Here is an 18,700-nt window from a genome sequence, read left to right as displayed (position 1 = left end):
CCCCCCCCCCCCCCCCCCCCCCCCCCCCCCCCCCATTCCTCCATCAAACTTAAAACTGATAAAAAGGAGATCATATATGTCAGTTTGTATTGTTTGCAACGTCCAAAGAATTATTTTTTTCGGTAATTAGATTTGGAATTGAAGCCGAACATGTGCTCGTCCGATTTCGGGATCACAATTATGTTCATTAAGTTGCATGTACATTATGCAAACAAAAGTTGTACATGTACACAGTTATGTTTCCCTTACAAAATACAGATAAATTAGATATATGTCTCTACCTTAAGTCACATATACGACTTTCGAGAGCGTCATTAACCCGTAACCACAATCCTTGGACAATGGAAATGAAATGCGTTGTAAATATTTTTTAAAAACAACTCGTTTCTTATAATGACTTTCGATCAAACTGACTTCGGGAATTAAATTTAATGCTAAAGTGCTTGTAAAATCAAGTTTAACTTTCCCGCCAGGAGTGACTATATATCCAATTATAGTATAGGCTCAGGCATGAATATTCATATTTATGTAGCAATTCTCTATCTATTTAAACTGTATGGTTAATTGTGCGTTCTGATGTGAGTTATGTAGTTATCTACTACCTTTTTACACAGACAATGAGTCGGACACACACACACACACACACACACACACACACACACACACACACACACACACACACACACACACACACACACACACACACACACACAAACACAAACACACACACAAACACACAAACACAAACACACACACAAACACACACACACACATACATACTTTTGACAAAACTATACTTAATTTATACATAACATATCACAATGATAGCTGATTTAATTTATGTTATAGATAATCATAGTAATGCATTTCATATTGTTATCAACCTTAACTATGTGGCCACGCTAATTATGTCTCTCCATATGTGTAGTTAACACAAGTACACATATCAACTGTGGTAACGCCACGGCGATGGGGGCAGTGGGATAGCCTCGATCGTCAAGCCGAAGACCCAGTTCGATTCCCCACACGGGTACATTGTGTGAAGCCCATTTCTGGTGTTACCCGTGACATTACTGGGTTATTGTTAAAAGCGCCGTGAAACCATTCTCACTCACTCACTCACTCACTCACTCACTCACTCACTCACTCACTCACAGCGGTGTTTATCAAATTACTATATGCAAGTACATATATTTGTAGATTTGCACAAGACAAGAAACACAATTCAAGTTAAACATACATCAAATGTCAAAAAGAACATTTACGGACAACCTTATGACACACTGTAACATTATATACTACCGAAAACAAGTTATAGAACACCCACAATTATAAGATTGTATTTTTGCAAAACAACCAGCCATGACTCATTAACCATAGTCTTCTTAACGTCTTTTGAAAAGTATATATTTAGATATTAACCTGATTTATTTAGAGCGTATTGCCATGATCTGCCATCCGCTTTCGGCGTGATGGTCACATACAACTGAATAGGGCCATAAATAAATCAATTACGTTTTACGCAAAAATCGGTTGATTGTTTTAAAATCACCAACGTTTGTACAGTTAAATTATGTTTTAAGTAAATAGTGAGAAACGTTCAACATTACCTCCCAATTGCAGCAGATATCACATGCGGCCCCTGTAGTGGTCAAGAGGGGATATTGCTTAACCGCGAGAAAGCGATAGAGCGATAGAGCGAGAAAGCGATAAAGCGAGAAAGCGATAGAGCGAGAAAGCGATAGAGCGAGAAAGCGATGTCCCCTCTCGGCCACCATACATAACACAGCAGAAGCTACACATAACGTACCTTGGGGTGCACATGACACAATATGTGATACACAAAACACAACATGAGACACTTAACACCACATGAGACACACATAGCACAACATGAGACATACATAACACTACATGAGACATACTAAACACAACATGAGACACATAACAAAACATGAGACACACTGAACGCAACACATTGACAGAACACAACACGAGATTCACAGATCATAAGACGAGATTCGCAGAACACAACACAACATAAACACATAATACAACATACGACTCCCGTAGCACAACATGAGACACACTGATCACAACCCGAGATTCACAGATCATAAGACGAGATTCACAGAACACAACACAACATAAACACATAATACAACATACGACTCCCGTAGCACAACATAAGACACAAAGAACACAACATGATCTACACATTGGCGAGGTCCCCCTGTTACGTAACATAATAAGAGCACTAAAACGACAAGCGCTCTTATTATACATTTATTGTTTTCATTAATGCATTGATTATTACATCATTGTTTGTGTCATCCTGTATGTCGAAGACAAAGGTAACATATGTAACGCAGGGGGTTTCTCACAAACATTTGGGTGCAATTGATGTGCAATTTTTTCAATGAAAATGTGTCACACTCACCAAAGTGTTTGTTGTTTTCTCATTTTGATATTGCATTCTTTCAAAGCAACATCCCGACATCGCTGATCAGAAAAGTTTTTCATCGATGTATGAAGTACAGAATGAGACTTTGTAGACATCGTGTGTTACAAAAAACAAAGTCTTACAATATGTACATACACACAACGGTTGAAAGATTTGGCAAAGTCTGTTAAAAGTGAAGAAACTAGTCCATTCATTTTGACATTTTACACAACTCCTGAACCATCAAGCTGAGTATCATTACTCTGTCCCACCGTCTTCCTGAACCATCTAGCTATTTGTCATTGCTCTGTCCCACCGTCTTCCTGAACCATCTAGCTATTTGTCATTGCTCTGTCCCAACGTCTTCCTGAACCATCTAGCTATTTGTCATTGCTCTGTCCCACCGTCTTCCTGAACCATCTAGCTATTTGTCATTGCTCTGTCCCACCGTCTTCCTGAACCATCAAGCTATTTGTCATTGATCTGTATCACCGTTTCCTGAACCATCAAGCTATTTGTCATTGCTCTGTCCCACCGACTTCCTGAACCATCAAGCTATTTTTCATTGATCTGTATCACCGTCTTCCTGAACCATCAAGCTATTTTTCATTGATCTGTATCACCGTCTTCCTGAACCATCAAGCTATTTTTCATTGATCTGTATCACTGTCTTCTTGAACCATCAAGCTATTTTTCATTGATCTGTATCACTGTCTTCTTGAACCATCAAGCTATTTTTCATTGATCTGTATCACCGTCTTCCTGAACCATCAAGCTATTTTTCATTGATCTGTCCCACCGTCTTCCTGAACCATCAAGCTATTTTTCATTGATCTGTAACACCGTCTTCTTGAACCATCAAGCTATTTTTCATTGATCTGTATCACCGTCTTCCTGAACCATCAGGCTATTTTTCATTGATCTGTACCACCGTCTTCCTGAACCCATCAAGCTATTTTTCATTGATCTGTCCCACCGTCTTCCTGAACCATCAAGCTATTTTTCATTGATCTGTAACACCGTCTTCTTGAACCATCAAGCTATTTTTCATTGATCTGTATCACCGTCTTCCTGAACCATCAAGCTATTTTTCATTGATCTCTATCACCGTCTTCCTGAACCATCAAGCTATTTGTCATTGATCTGTACCACCGTCTTCCTGAACCATCAAGCTATTTTTCATTGATCTGTATCATCGTCTTCCTGAACCATCAAGCTATTTTTCATTGATCTGTATCACCGTCTTCCTGAACCATCAAGCTATTTTTCATTGATCTGTATCACCGACTTCCCTTATATCCGCACCCTGCATACAGACGACAGTGACTACAGTGTGAGGTGTCCCTTACACCTGGTCCAGCACATGCAGACATCAGTGACCACAGTGTGAAGTGCCCCTTACACCTGATCCAGCACATACAGACGACAGTGACTACAGTGTTAGGTGTCCCTTACACCCGGTCCAGCACATGCAGACTACAGTGACTATAGTGTGAAGTGCCCCTTACACCTGGTCCAGCACATACAGACGACAGTGACTATAGTGTGAAGTGACCCTTACACCTGGTCCAGCACATACAGACGACAGTGACTACAGTGTGAAGTGACCCTTACACCTGGTCCAGCACGTGCAGACGACAGTGACTACAGTGTGAAGTGACCCTTACACCTGGTGCAGCACATGCAGACGACAGTGACTATAGTGTGAAGTGCCCCTTACTCCCGCCCCTGCATACAGACGACAGTGACTACAGTGTGAAGTGCCCCTTACACCCGTACACTGCATACAGACGAGAGTGCTTAGAGTGTGAGGTGTCCCTTACACCTGGTCCAGCACATGCAGACAACAGTGACTACAGTGTGACGTGCCCCTTACACCCGCACCCTGCATACAGACGACAGTGATTAGAGTGTGAGGTGTCCCTTCCACCTGATCGAGCACATGCAGATGTAGCCGGGGTAGTGGTAGTTATCCTGCTCGGGCCGTTGGGAAACACAGACACAGGCAGATGATGAGAATGGATTTATTACAAGGGGGTGGCTGCTGTTGAAGAACTATCTGAAGAAAAGAAAATGTCCTTCCTCCTCAACAGCAGCACATGAAGTGAAATATTTGCAAGTTCACAGGTATTATTTATCTTAAATATATAAGTACAAAAGCCATTGATAAACTATAATAAAACTATCTTTAATGTTAAATTACTGTTATATGTTCACTATAGGATACTTGAAAAGCACATGGGCCAAAATGGAAGTTTTATAATATCAATATTCCATTTACTAATTTAATATTACTTTAAATGATATTATATATAGTATTCAATTTAATTCAGCACCCTAATATAGATATTTCTGACAGAAGCAGATGAAAACAGATTGAAATATGGCCATTCCATACCTGAAGAAAAGAAAATGTCCTTCCTCCTCAACAGCAGCACATGAAGTGAGGAGGAAGTCAGGTATGGAAGGAAGCTACCTGTAGAGGACCAGGGTGGCCAATTAGAAGACAGATTGCATTAAGCATCAAAGGAAGTGCTTAATGCAAGATATAAATAGACTGAGGGAAACCCTACAGGTGTAAAAAATGTCTCAAGATAGACAGAAGGTTGAAGGGGAAGATCTGGTGAGAGATTCCCAGAGACTGAAAATAAGGGTGTTGAGTTGCTTAAAGAGTTAGATAGTGATATTCAACTGTAGACAAGACGAACATTGAACATATAGATGATTATGATGATGATGTATGAATAATGATATAACTATAGGAAGAATATAAGGTACCCTGCTACACAGACAACAGTGACTACAGCGTGAAGTGTCTACACACTCACAGTAAAGCTGTGTGTCAAGAAGATAGAGTGGGTATATAGGGGAAATCCCCTGGGTAGGCAACCCTGGCTCGGACATGACACGTAACGACGTACAGAGAGTTGTATTCAAATCCAGCTGGATATTGCTGTAGTCTTTAAACAATAAACTTCCTATTAAACATAAGTTTTTCCCTGACTTAAACATTCCTTAGACAATTTACGTAGTCACTATGCATGATCAGGGCGGAAATCTTGGACTCTCCCACCCTGCTCTCCAGGACTCAATGTGAGCCAGTGGTAGTTCTGCACGTGACTTCTTGTTATTGCAGCCCATTGTAACCTGACAATACGGCATGAACACGGACTACAGCTTATTGTAACCCGATGATACGACACTGGTACGTAACACCCTGCACATGTAGCCGGGTGTAGCTGACGCTCCACGAGATCTCGGTTTTCCCGGTACTGAGCAGGAACCACAACACTGAACGTGGCCCGTGTGCTGGCTCCAGTAGGAAGCTCTTGTCCTAAATCAAATACGGCCACAGACTGACAACTCGTATAACCTTACAAGGGGGTGTATTGTAAAACAATTATGTCATTTGAAGCACACTGGACAAGACTTGCGATTAGAGCCAGAGAACAGTTTTTCCACGTAATTGCAAATAGAAAATGTGTGCTATAATCTGACTGGTTGAAAAACGTTATTAAATGGTATTTGAAGCAAGTAATCCCCTGGGCCTCGTTTTTCAAAACAATTTTAGCTAACGTTAACTAGATTAGAATTAAGGTTATCTTAGTTTGAAATCACACCATTTGACAATGCAACCTCGACTTTGCTCTAATGTTGCCATCGTCAGGCTATATAACGTCGTCTGCTTCAACCATTATTAGATATATTGTAAAAATCACGACTTTTTAGAATGTAATTGCCTATTTCTCACATCTGTGAGTGTCGGTGTCACACAATCTTCTAAGTGAAACATAATCGGTTACATGAAACCGTCACATGGTAAATCAATATATCAAGTTAAAAGAGACATAGAGAATCTCACCCGAGTGTCTTTTGATATCAAATATATCAACACGAGTTGATAAAAGTGGAAAAATTCCGAGGCTTGCCGAGGATTTTTGCCACTTTTATCAACGAGTGTTGATATATTTGATATCAAAAGACACGAGGGTGAGATTTTATTTATCATCCAACATCATTCTTTCAACTTTTTCAATTTGTAGACAGTAATTAGCAGTGTCTTCAGTGTAAAAAGTACTGCAAACAGCTTCAGTAGCAGAGCCATTAGTGATGTCATTTGATTGTGACGTCATGGTAACCTGTGACGTCACAATGGTCTGCAAAGCATTGTGATGCAATTTCATTGCAGCGATATCTACAGTGTAGATACCGCTTGATCTCCTCCAAGCGATATCTCCTGTGGGAGCCAGTTTTGGATGATAAACAATGATAATAGATAGATCTAGAAGATATATATTTTTTCTCCTCAAATGACTCTTTTATCTCGTTGATTGACCTGACAAGGTTGAAATGTCCTGACTTCCGGGACATCATGTTCTACACATACGTATGTGTCGACACAGACTGGACTTGACACGTGTGAAGGAAGGTGCTGTTGCAAGAGATATGTCATCAAAGATTGTGATCTTTTCTTCCGAGACCGGGATGCGACGATCAACACACGCACGCACGCACGCACGCACGCACGCACGCACGCACGCACGCACGCACGCACGCACGCACGCACGCACTCACGCACTCACGCACTCACTCACTCACTCACCCCGGACTATCAACAGACACACTCCCACCCTGGAAAACCAACACACACACTACCACCCTGTACAACCAACAGACACTACCACCCTCGCAACCAACACACATTACCACCCTGTACTATCAACACATACTACCATCCTGAACTATCAACACACATACTCTCACCCTTGACTATCAACACACACACTACCACCCTGGACTATCAACGCATCACTACCACCATTGATTATCAACACACGCACTCCCACCCGAAAAGACTACCACGCTGGACAACCAACACACACACTACCACACTGGACTGTCAACACACACACACACTACTACCCTGAACAACCAACACACACTACCACCCTGTACAACCAACACACACTACCACCCTGGATAACCAACACACACACTACCACCCACCGGACACCCAACACACACACTACCACGCTGGACAACCAACACACACACTACCACCCTGGACACCCAACACACACACTACCACCCTGGACAACCAACACACAGACTACCACGCTGGACAACCAGCACACACACTACCACCCACCGGACAACCAACACACACACACACACACACACTACCACCCTGGACAGCCAACACACACACTACCAGCCACCGGATAACCAACACACACAAACTACCACCCTGTTAAACCAACACACACACTACCACGATGGACAACCAACACACACACTACCACCCTGGACAGCCAACACACACGCTACCACCCACCGGATAACCAACACACACAAACTACCTCCCTGTACAGGCAACACACACACCACCACTCTGGACAACCAACACACTACACTACACACGCCATATATGTCTGATGCACGGTGAGCTGCATTTCCTATTTTCGTTTACAAGTATCACACTAGGATCAATCCGACTATGCCGTAATTTGCACGGGTAAATTGTAGAACGTGTTTTGCAAGGCATCTTTATGCACAACCTACATTATTTGTACTATATTCTTATATCTGTATTACAGACGGCAGCCCAGGTGAAAGTGACAATGTATATAAATAGATGCAGACAGCATACATAAATGTAGGTACCCGATTGGCTGGCGATACAGGTAGGGGTCCCAGGTAGACAACCGTCAGTGGCGGGCAGGTAGCATGATATACCTCGCGTGCAATCTCAGTCACAAACAGCAGCAGCCCCAGCCGCAGCCACAGCCACAGGTAAGTGAGATATACGTGGCAGGTGACAACGGCGTCACTGTCACCAGGGCACACGTTCACACATGGGAATATAACGCTGTAATTAAAGGTTGCACGTGAGAGTTACGTACCATCGCCAAGTTGTACCGATCATTTAGGGAGAAAGTAGTTATATTTGCAACATTATGTATGACATTGTTTCAGTGATGTACAACCTGACAGTTACAGTGCTAGTCGAGAGGGGGCTAGGTGTTGAAAAGGTGTGGGTAAATAGCAGACGCACTGTAGCAATAACTCTAACATTACAATGATTGGGTTTGAACAAAATTATCTGGAAGCTTTGAGTATTCAAACTGCTTCATGTTCAGAACGCCACTGTTCACACTCCTAAAAGATGCCTCATCTCGCCAGGCTGGTAGAGTCCCCTGGGTTTACAAGCCAGTAGCAGTAGTGATAGCAGTAATAGTGGTAGTAGTAGTAGTAGTAGTAGTAGTAGTAGTAGTAGTAGTAGTAGTAGTAGTAGTAGCAGTAATAGTAGTAGTAGTAGTAGTAGTAGTAGTAGTGGTAGTAGCAGCAGCAGTAGAAGTTGTTATTGTTGTGGTAGTCGAATTGGCAGTGGTAGTATTTGTAGTGGTAAAAATACTTATCGTAAATTAACCTGGCGAACATCGCCTTGTTCTTTTCCTGACCGTATGAATGCTTGTGGCATTACGAACAACTGTATGGTGTTAATGTACAATACCAGAGGTAGTTAGTAATGTACATGGTACAAACGAAAGAGATACTTAATACAATGGACTCATTTGGAGCTTACAGTTAAAACGTTAGGGGGATTTCCAACAATAATGGACGGTAGAATTTTAACTATAAACATATGCTGGTATTTCACCTATAAACATAAATTGAAGTACAAAGGAAAGTACACAGCTGCTAGCATTATTTCCAAAATGTGTATGGAGGTAATTATGCTTCCCTACGTTTTGTATGACGTTTGTGACAATGTAGTTATGTAAAGCATATACAGTATAAAAATCCCCCCGCTGAGTTTGTCAGCATTCAGAATCCAACACAAGGAAAATCTCAAAATTCCAAGATTGTCAGCAGCGGAGGGAGAGCGAACGTTCAAAGACGTTCTTTCCTAAAACGACGGTGATATCAAGGTGGATATCTGTGGAGAAAATCTCAAAATTCCAAGATTGTCAGCAGCGGAGGGAGAGCGAACGTTCAAAGACGTTCTTTCCTAAAACGACGGTGATATCAAGGTGGATATCTGTGGAGACAACTCAGACGTCCACCACAACAGCCAGCCAAGGTCCAGCAGCTATCTGTGGAGACAACTCAGACGTCCACCACAACAGCCAGCCAAGGTCCAGCAGAAATCTGTGGAGACAACTGAGACGTCCACCACAACAGCCAGCCAAGGTCCAGCAGACATCTGTGGAGACAACTCAGACGTCCACCACAACAGCCAGCCAAGGTCCAGCAGCTATCTGTGAAGACAACTGAGACGTCCACCACAACAGCCAGCCAAGGTCCAGCAGAAATCTGTGGAGACAACTCAGACGTCCACTACAACAGCCAGCCAAGGTCCAGCAGCTATCTGTGGAGACAACTGAGACGTCCACCACAACAGCCAGCCAAGGTCTAGCAGCTATCTGTGGAGTCAACTGAGACGTCCACCACAACAGCCAGCCAAGGTCCAGCAGCTATTTGTGGAGACAACTCAGACGTCCACCACAACAGCCAGCCAAGGTCCAGCAGCTATCTGTGAAGACAACTCAGACGTCCACCACAACAGCCAGCCAAGGTCCAGCAGACATCTGTGGAGACAACTCAGACGTCCACCACAACAGCCAGCCAAGGTCCAGCAGCTATCTCTGGAGACAACTGAGACGTCCACCACAACAGCCAGCCAAGGTCTAGCAGCTATCTGTGGAGACAACTGAGACGTCCACCACAACAGCCAGCCAAGGTCCAGCAGCTATTTGTGGAGACAACTCAGACGTCCACCACAACAGCCAGCCAAGGTCCAGCAGCTATCTGTGGAGACAACTGAGACGTCCACCACAACAGCCAGCCAAGGTCCAGCAGCTGTCTGTGGAGACAACTGAGACGTCCACCACAACAGCCAGCCAAGGTCCAGCAGCTATCTGTGGAGACAACTCAGACGTCCACCACAACAGCCAGCCAAGGTCCAGCAACTATCTGTGGAGACAACTGAGACGTCCACCACAACAGCCAGCCAAGGTCCAGCAGCTATCTGTGGAGTCAACTGAGACGTCCACCACAACAGCCAGCCAAGGTCCAGCAGACATCTGTGGAGACAACTCAGACGTCCACCACAACAGCCAGCCAAGGTCTAGCAGCTATCAATGCCAGCTGAGATCATTCCAGATAATGGGTGTGCTGCCATAGATTGTTTTAATGAGCTGTTGACTCCGGAGACAGTACCGTGTTTCCTGTTTCAGTGTAAATCTGTTTTCATACCCTATGTGTGTGCGATTGCTGCTCACTCTTGTCACACAAAAGCCTCACGAATCGTTGTCGTCCGAATAGATGTAAAAGGTCCGGCATTAATACGTCCACTGATATATACTGAAGGTGTGTACATTTTTATACTTCAGTTCAACATGTGCTGTCCTTCAACTTTAAATATATGTTGGAATGTGAACGATAAACATATGTTGTTATTCTAAAACTACTATAAACATGCTATATGAGTACATACAATATATGGGGACATAACTAAAAGATATGTACACAGAAATAATTGTATTAACACGAACTATGGAAGGCATATGTAGGCGAATGTTCAATGATAGTAAATGTTATACCACACACACATAAGCAAATGCTGATACACGACATCACACCTCCAGAAGGTGTCGGTAAGGTGCTTGTGTCCAGATACTTGTAAACAGAACAGTAGTTCACCTGCGTAGGTAATAACCCAAATAACCACTGCCCTGATTGTAAGGAGATATGTTTATCAATACTCTCATGTACATTAACACTGTCAATATTGTGATGATGTCAGTCTCTGGGTTACCTATACCCAAGCTATCTGACCTACTAGACTTTCAGCCCGCTGCAGATAAACACACTGACACACTGACTGAACTCTATCTCTGCCATGTGGTACTTAGGCATAGATAAGGAAGATATACATTGTACCAGGCATAACAATACACAAGGCCTAACGCTAACTCACATATACACTACACCAGACCTACCACTAACTCACATATACACTACACCAGACCTACCACTAACTCACATACACACTACACCAGACCTACCACTAACTCACATACACACTACACAAGACCTACCACTAACTCACATACACACTACACCAGACCTACCACTAACTCACATACACACTACACCAGACCTACCACTAACTCACATACACACTACACCAGACCTACCACTAACTCACATACACACTACACCAGACCTACCACTAACTCACATACACACTACACCAGACCTACCACTAACTCACATACACACTGCACCAGACCTACCACTAACTCACATACACACTACACCAGACCTACCACTAACTCACATACACACTACACCAGACCTACCACTAACTCACATACACACTACACCAGACCTACCACTAACTCACATATACACTACACCAGACCTACCACTAACTCACATACACACTACACCAGACCTACCACTAACTCACATACACACTCCACCAGACCTACCACTAACTCACATACACACTACACCAGACCTACCACTAACTCACATACACACTACACCAGACCTACCACTAACTCACATACACACTACACCAGACCTACCACTAACTCACATACACACTACACCAGACCTACCACTAACTCACATACACACTACACCAGACCTACCACTAACTCACATACACACTACACCAGACCTACCACTAACTCACAAATACACTACACCAGACCTACCACTAACTCACATACACACTACACCAGACCTACCACTAACTCACATACACACTTCACCAGACCTACCACTAACTCACATATACACTACACCAGACCTACCACTAACTCGCATACACACTACACCAGACCTACCACTAACTCACATACACACTACACCAGACCTACCACTAACTCACATATACACTACACCAGACCTACCACTAACTCACATACACACTACACCAGACCTACCACTAACTCACATACACACTCCACCAGACCTACCACTAACTCACATACACACTACACCAGACCTACCACTAACTCACATACACACTACACCAGACCTACCACTAACTCACATACACACTACACCAGACCTACCACTAACTCACATACACACTACACCAGACCTACCACTAACTCACAAATACACTACACCAGACCTACCACTAACTCACATACACACTACACCAGACCTACCACTAACTCACATACACACTGCACCAGACCTACCACTAACTCACATACACACTACACCAGACCTACCACTAACTCACATACACACTACACCAGACCTACCACTAACTCACATACACACTACACCAGACCTACCACTAACTCACATATACACTACACCAGACCTACCACTAACTCACATACACACTACACCAGACCTACCACTAACTCACATACACACTCCACCAGACCTACCACTAACTCACATACACACTACACCAGACCTACCACTAACTCACATACACACTACACCAGACCTACCACTAACTCACATACACACTACACCAGACCTACCACTAACTCACATACACACTACACCAGACCTACCACTAACTCACATACACACTACACCAGACCTACCACTAACTCACATACACACTACACCAGACCTACCACTAACTCACAAATACACTACACCAGACCTACCACTAACTCACATACACACTACACCAGACCTACCACTAACTCACATACACACTTCACCAGACCTACCACTAACTCACATATACACTACACCAGACCTACCACTAACTCGCATACACACTACACCAGACCTACCACTAACTCACATACACACTACACCAGACCTACCACTAACTCAGATTCACACTACACCTGGATCTGAGCAGGACCTCTGAGCCCCCTGTTATACAGTAACTTCCGTAAATAGACTGTATTGTCCCATCATAAAGAAATCCTTTCATGCGTCACGGAGTTTAAAAGAGTATTGAGTACGCAACAAATAACTAAACAGGTTGTGGTAAAACCCGAGCTGGTCCCATCACGCACGCTCCACTTGTATGGAGTGTTTCCGAGATATGATGTCATTTCTCGGAAGCTATATTGGCTGCTGATAACGACTGAGCCCCTTAACGTTCAAATACGACCAAAATGAATACGAATCGACGGATCGTCTTATTTCATGTAATCGGTCCACATGTTCATAACAAGGCTATGCTATTTAAATGATATTAAACATAGTGTTAGTGATAGTGTAATAGAGATGAGTTTGAATGTCAAGGCTTCCCATGTGGTGGCTGTCAGCGGAGAGATCAAAGTTCGATATCACTCTCTAGTGTCATGTAGAAGCACTCAACACGAGACACAGCGTTACCCACCACTGAAGGTCAAGGACAATGTCAGCAGTAGGTACTAATACACCTGAAGTGTGACTACAATTTCTTCCAATTCATGTCTATAACAAAGAGGTCATCACAGATTCTCAACTTTTTACATTCTATTACAACTCTATGTTTGTATAAATAACTTATGTGAGTCCGTCATTGTTAATCGTACCACCATGTTAGGGTTCAGATGTGATAAGATATATGTGTCTTATATCTACCTACTGACGTAATAAAGCACGGCTATCTATATAGGACATCAGTCGTCTGAACAATGCAAGTTTCAGGTTTGTTAGCGTTATAGAAACGTATCTTAAAGCAGCGTAGCTCTGTAGGTAACAGAATACCTGTGTATGAACAACGTATATCCTTATGCCCAGAATAGCTCTGCCAGTAAACACGGGACATGGTATACCAGGAAGATTTCTTTTCTTCTGCAGATGAACCTAAAGGATTTCTTTGAATCATAAAAATCCCCACAATCATGAACGGAAAACCTCAACGTCTGAGTAGACTCGTTCGAGACACCAGCATTTCGTCCGACACGTCGACAGCATCAGACATGTCAACGTTTTCTACAACCGACTCAGAAGCCCCACTGGTCAGCAGCGGTGATGGTGCCTGTCAGAAGCCCCACAACACCCAGAACAGGGGACTGGCCCTAGCAGTTGGCCTGTGTATGTGTGTGAGTGTGGGGTCCCTCTGTGTGAGCCTGCTTTTGTACACGGGGGTACTGCAGCCCAACACCCACCCCACAGCACCCCACCAGGTCGTGTGTCTCCCCTGTATGGACATTCTGACCACGCCCTTCCCTGAGCAGGATGACAACATTCACCTCTTGGACAGACACTTCGAGAACAGGACGATGATCTGTTGTGCCAAAACACCCAGGCAGTTTTCAATACTGTTTGATAAGGTGGGTTGTTAGTTGCGAATCTTAACTCGTCTCCATGTTGCTGAAACAAGGTCATCAAACAGTCTAAGCTGTAACTCTTTAAAGATAGTTAAATATGATAAGGATTGAGAAAGCACAAGATACAAGGCTGCTACCTGTCTAGACAATTACATCAATAGCATGTGTGTTGTGTTTGCAGCTGCTCGAGCGCAAGATGAAGAAGAAAGAGGTCATAGGTAAGTTGAGCAGTGAAAGTCGTGTCATTGGTAAATATTTATTATCCTATCGATATATTAAATATCAGCTTTGTTCTAGCGGGATTGATAGTTGAAAACGTATTGTTGCCCACAGAGCAATTGTAATGCTCGACTAGTTAGTTACTATCCTGTTTACCCAATAAAGACATACTAGTCATTTCACTTTGTATTCGCCAGCGGCCCGTCGGGAGGAATCCAGAAACCAGGCAGCGGGCCCGAAGTCAGCTGAGACAGTGGGCGCCCATCTGCTGGCTGGCCTCCAGAAGACAGGTTGGTGGCCACCCTTACCATATAACTAACAGTTACTGCAGTTGAATTAAGACAGAAAACAAGTGATAACAGAAATATCTCACTATAAAAAGGTAACACCATGCTCCCAGCAGACACGACGTGAAACAATCCTCATCATTCTTCCTTGTAGTGTCCACAGAGACCCAGGTGCGGTCATGGCTGGCCGACCGCCCTCTCTCCTTTATGTACGGCCTCCATCTCCACGCCGACCGCCTCGTGGTGGAACACAGCGGACTGTACCTCGTCTACAGCCAGGTCTACTTCAAGGTCAATATGGACGATCCCTCCATCCGGTCCCATCCCCCGAGTCTGCTGGGCCATCTCGTCCACCGCTACAGCGTCACCATCCCTAATGGGGGTCGGGAGGAGTTGCTGCAAGCGGCACACTCGTGCTGCGGGAAAGACAGTGACAGCCTCTTCCTCCACACCAGCCACGTAATGGGCGTTTTCCAGCTGAGCAGCAGGGACGAGATCTACGTGACCGTGTCCCACCCAGGACTCATCTACCGCGACCCAACACGCAGTTTTCTGGGTGTGTTCAAGTTGAACTGATACCTAGGTGCATCAACCTGGGTACACGCCAGAAGCAGGTATCAGCACCATGTACACAGATCAGCATGATGTAGATGTGGAATGTTCACACGGCACTGATGTCACGGTGTTTAATCTCTGTGTAGAGGTGTGGACATCCGCAGATCCCCGCTCTATAGTGCAATTACCTTCCATGATTACGGCTATCCAGATCATTAACTGACGCCTGGACGCCGCTGTGTAAGTAGCCTGCTCTGGGTAACACACTTACCATTATGCCAAAACGAAGACACTTGTGCGGAGCTTAAGGAGCTTAACGACTCCCATACGAGTGTGCCAAAACCTTATGCCACTAGCTCGGACCCTGCTCTTTGTACCCACTGTACGGGGATGCGCTAGCAGGTTGACAGACAGGATGTTGAGTGTTGTGGCCATTCTTGATGCAGACATCTCTGGATACAACAAAACAGGACATGCATCAATGGCCGACAGGGAGGCCAGGAGAATAGGCATAAAGACGTCCTGTAAGACCTCGTCTTGTTCGTAATGTCTGCTCATAGCCAGACTATCGGTGTGCTGGCATGGGAAGTTCACGTGCTTACATTTACCAGTGTGACGCTAAGTGGCAATATCGAAGCTCAGTGCTGTGATACTATTCAAAACTATATGTTATAAAAGAGACACACACACGCACGCACGCACGCACGCACGCACGCACGCACGCACGCACGCACACAGGTACAAAGACACACAGACAGATACACAGACTCACAGACAGGCATAAAGACACACTGACAGATACACAGACTCACAGACAGGCACAAAGACACACAGACATATACACAGACTCACAGACAGGCACAAAGACACACAGACAGATACACAGACTCCCAGACAGGCACAAAGACACACATACAGATACACAGACGCACAGACAGGCACAAAGACACACAGACAGATACACAGACTCACAGACAGGCACAAAGACACAGACAGATACACAGACGCACAGACAGGCATAAAGACACACTGACAGATACACAGACTCACAGACAGGTGGGCAGAACGATCTCAGTTGTTGATATGCAAGTGTATGAATGCATTATGTAAATACTTACTGTTCTATTTTGGTTTTTGTTCATGTATATAAATATGATACAATATTCAATTTTCTATTATTCATTCAATATACATTCTCAATAATGCAAGCTTGCCGTCTAAAATGGTGTATGATTGTTGCCACTGCCACAACTTGAGTTCTATGTATACGGCACACAATGGAACGCACTTTTACATATACTACTGATAATACCTTTAAATCCAAAACTGTGGCGCCCCAGTCCCACTAGTCCCACAGTGTGAATTGTCGGGCTAACGTCTGGGCGTGCTTCCATGTACCCTATACCAAGTGTGCAGGGCTACATGCTCCCAGAACACCCTTCACCCAGGTCAAGCCAAGAAAAATCATTTTGTTTGTTTGTTTGTTTATTGTTTAACCTCGATCTACACAATTGGAATTGGATGACATGCATCAACCAAGTCAGCGACAGTTGACAAAACTAGCAACGCAACAACACAATCAGAGTGAATCTGTACCGTTGGCTGCTAGCACGGCTAAGGCAGTGGCGTAGCTACCACGTAGCACCAAAGCAAGTGATTACACTTTGAAACCGTTCCAGTAAAAAAATAGATTTTTTTTTAAGTGTGTTCTTTCAGTCGCTAGTTATAATTACATGATCTCTTGTTCCTTCACAGGCTGACCAACTGCCAGTGTTAAAAGTGTCGTTCCATGTTGTTGTTTGCTTGTTACATTTCCTTTACAATTTTCGCGAACACCTGGTGTCATCACTGGTTTTTAATGGTTCATTCATATAATGTTCACAGCTAGTTTGCCCTTTACGCCAAATGAAGTCTGTTTCGTTGGATAATCTACACTGGTAATATTGTCTTACATTGACAATATATATTTTATGAAGATACCTGTGCTTGATCACCATTACCAAAATGTTTTCTACTTAAACTGTGTAGCCCAATGTACAGAACGTGGTAAGGACATTTCGTGATATCTCTGTTTTAGATGTGCCTGCTCGTGGTTGTGTTTCATAAGCGTTATGAGTGTTTAAGAAAGATAAATATGATTGCTTACATTTTAATTTCCTTTAGCTACGCCCTTGTCAGGGAAACAACTTTACCCAGCGAATTGCGGCATCATTGACGTCCGACTCTTCCCCCTCCGCGTGTCCCGCGATACCCCTGCGTGTCTTGTGTAGAGTTAATGATGTAGATGTGCTCTGATTGCTGCATCTCCACAACCAGGAAGATGAACAGGGCGAGCTTTAATATTAACATCGACTTGCGGTACATCTGAGGTGCGTCAGGTGACTGTGAGCCAATGCTATGTGGGTCAGTGTCTGTAAGTAACTATATTCAATGTGACTAGTAGAGCGCAACGTTACCATAGACTTACAAAGAAGAAAGAGTGCTATGTCTGGAGTATATACAGACTTGAACCAATCCTGTGCCTCCCTGGGTGTTGTCCGTGCCTCACATAGCCTCAGCCTGGACTGGTGCTGAGTCTCCACTGCAACTTCTGTCGGTGCTGTTGGTCCCTTCATGCTCTAATAAATGTACGACATGCTCGGTATCAGTGAATACCGAAATGCGGCAATAGACAGAACGTATAAGCAAATAATTTCCCTGGACCTTAGTCTTGTATTACATGCTTGGCTCTGTAAAGCTTGACCATCTCAGCATCTTTTGCCACAATGTATGGCAGATGGTGTTCCGATGCTGAGGTTTAAGGTCGATATCTTTACACAATCCCCCACATGTCATACATCGCATGTTGTGGGACTCCCCGCTCCAGAACACCGTAAACATTACATCATGGGACATTTTAGATATACATGAGTGAATAAATGTCATTTATC

At 43.8% G+C, this 18,700-nt stretch overlaps 1 protein-coding gene across 3 annotated transcripts; it reads left to right on the top strand.

The window, feature by feature from the left end:
- The first annotated feature begins 8,168 nt into the window (after positions 1 to 8,168).
- Positions 8,169 to 16,919, top strand: LOC139447767 (tumor necrosis factor ligand superfamily member 10-like). 3 transcript variants are annotated; one of them, XM_071229259.1, is made up of 5 exons: positions 8,169 to 8,236; positions 14,237 to 14,712; positions 14,891 to 14,927; positions 15,126 to 15,218; positions 15,370 to 16,919. In XM_071229259.1, exons 2-5 carry the CDS (start codon positions 14,281 to 14,283, stop codon positions 15,789 to 15,791), a joined length of 984 nt encoding a protein of 327 aa, XP_071085360.1. In that variant the 5' UTR covers positions 8,169 to 8,236; positions 14,237 to 14,280; the 3' UTR covers positions 15,792 to 16,919. The 3 variants fall into 3 exon arrangements, with proteins under 3 accessions (XP_071085360.1, XP_071085362.1, XP_071085361.1); XM_071229261.1 differs by lacking the exon at positions 8,169 to 8,236 and adding an exon at positions 13,747 to 13,817; XM_071229260.1 differs by lacking the exon at positions 8,169 to 8,236 and having other exon boundaries at positions 14,056 to 14,712.
- Positions 16,920 to 18,700: the final 1,781 nt, after the last annotated feature.

The sequence above is a fragment of the Haliotis cracherodii genome, unplaced genomic scaffold (genome assembly GCF_022045235.1).
Source record: "Haliotis cracherodii isolate W230 unplaced genomic scaffold, xgHalCrac1.p SCAF_7, whole genome shotgun sequence".
In the NCBI taxonomy this organism is placed as follows: Eukaryota; Metazoa; Mollusca; class Gastropoda; order Lepetellida; family Haliotidae; genus Haliotis; species Haliotis cracherodii.
The sequence above is the reverse complement of the archived record's forward strand: the minus strand, read 5'-3'. Positions and strand labels throughout refer to the sequence as shown.

Bases quoted from the DNA above. Each gene is read 5' to 3' on its own strand.
- LOC139447767 (XM_071229259.1), top strand. From the start codon at position 14,281: ATGAACGGAAAACCTCAACGTCTGAGTAGACTCGTTCGAGACACCAGC. The intron at 14,713-14,890 runs GTGGGTTGTTAG...TTGTGTTTGCAG, and splicing joins TTTCAATACTGTTTGATAAG to CTGCTCGAGCGCAAGATGAA. The intron at 15,219-15,369 runs GTTGGTGGCCAC...TCTTCCTTGTAG, and splicing joins GGCTGGCCTCCAGAAGACAG to TGTCCACAGAGACCCAGGTG.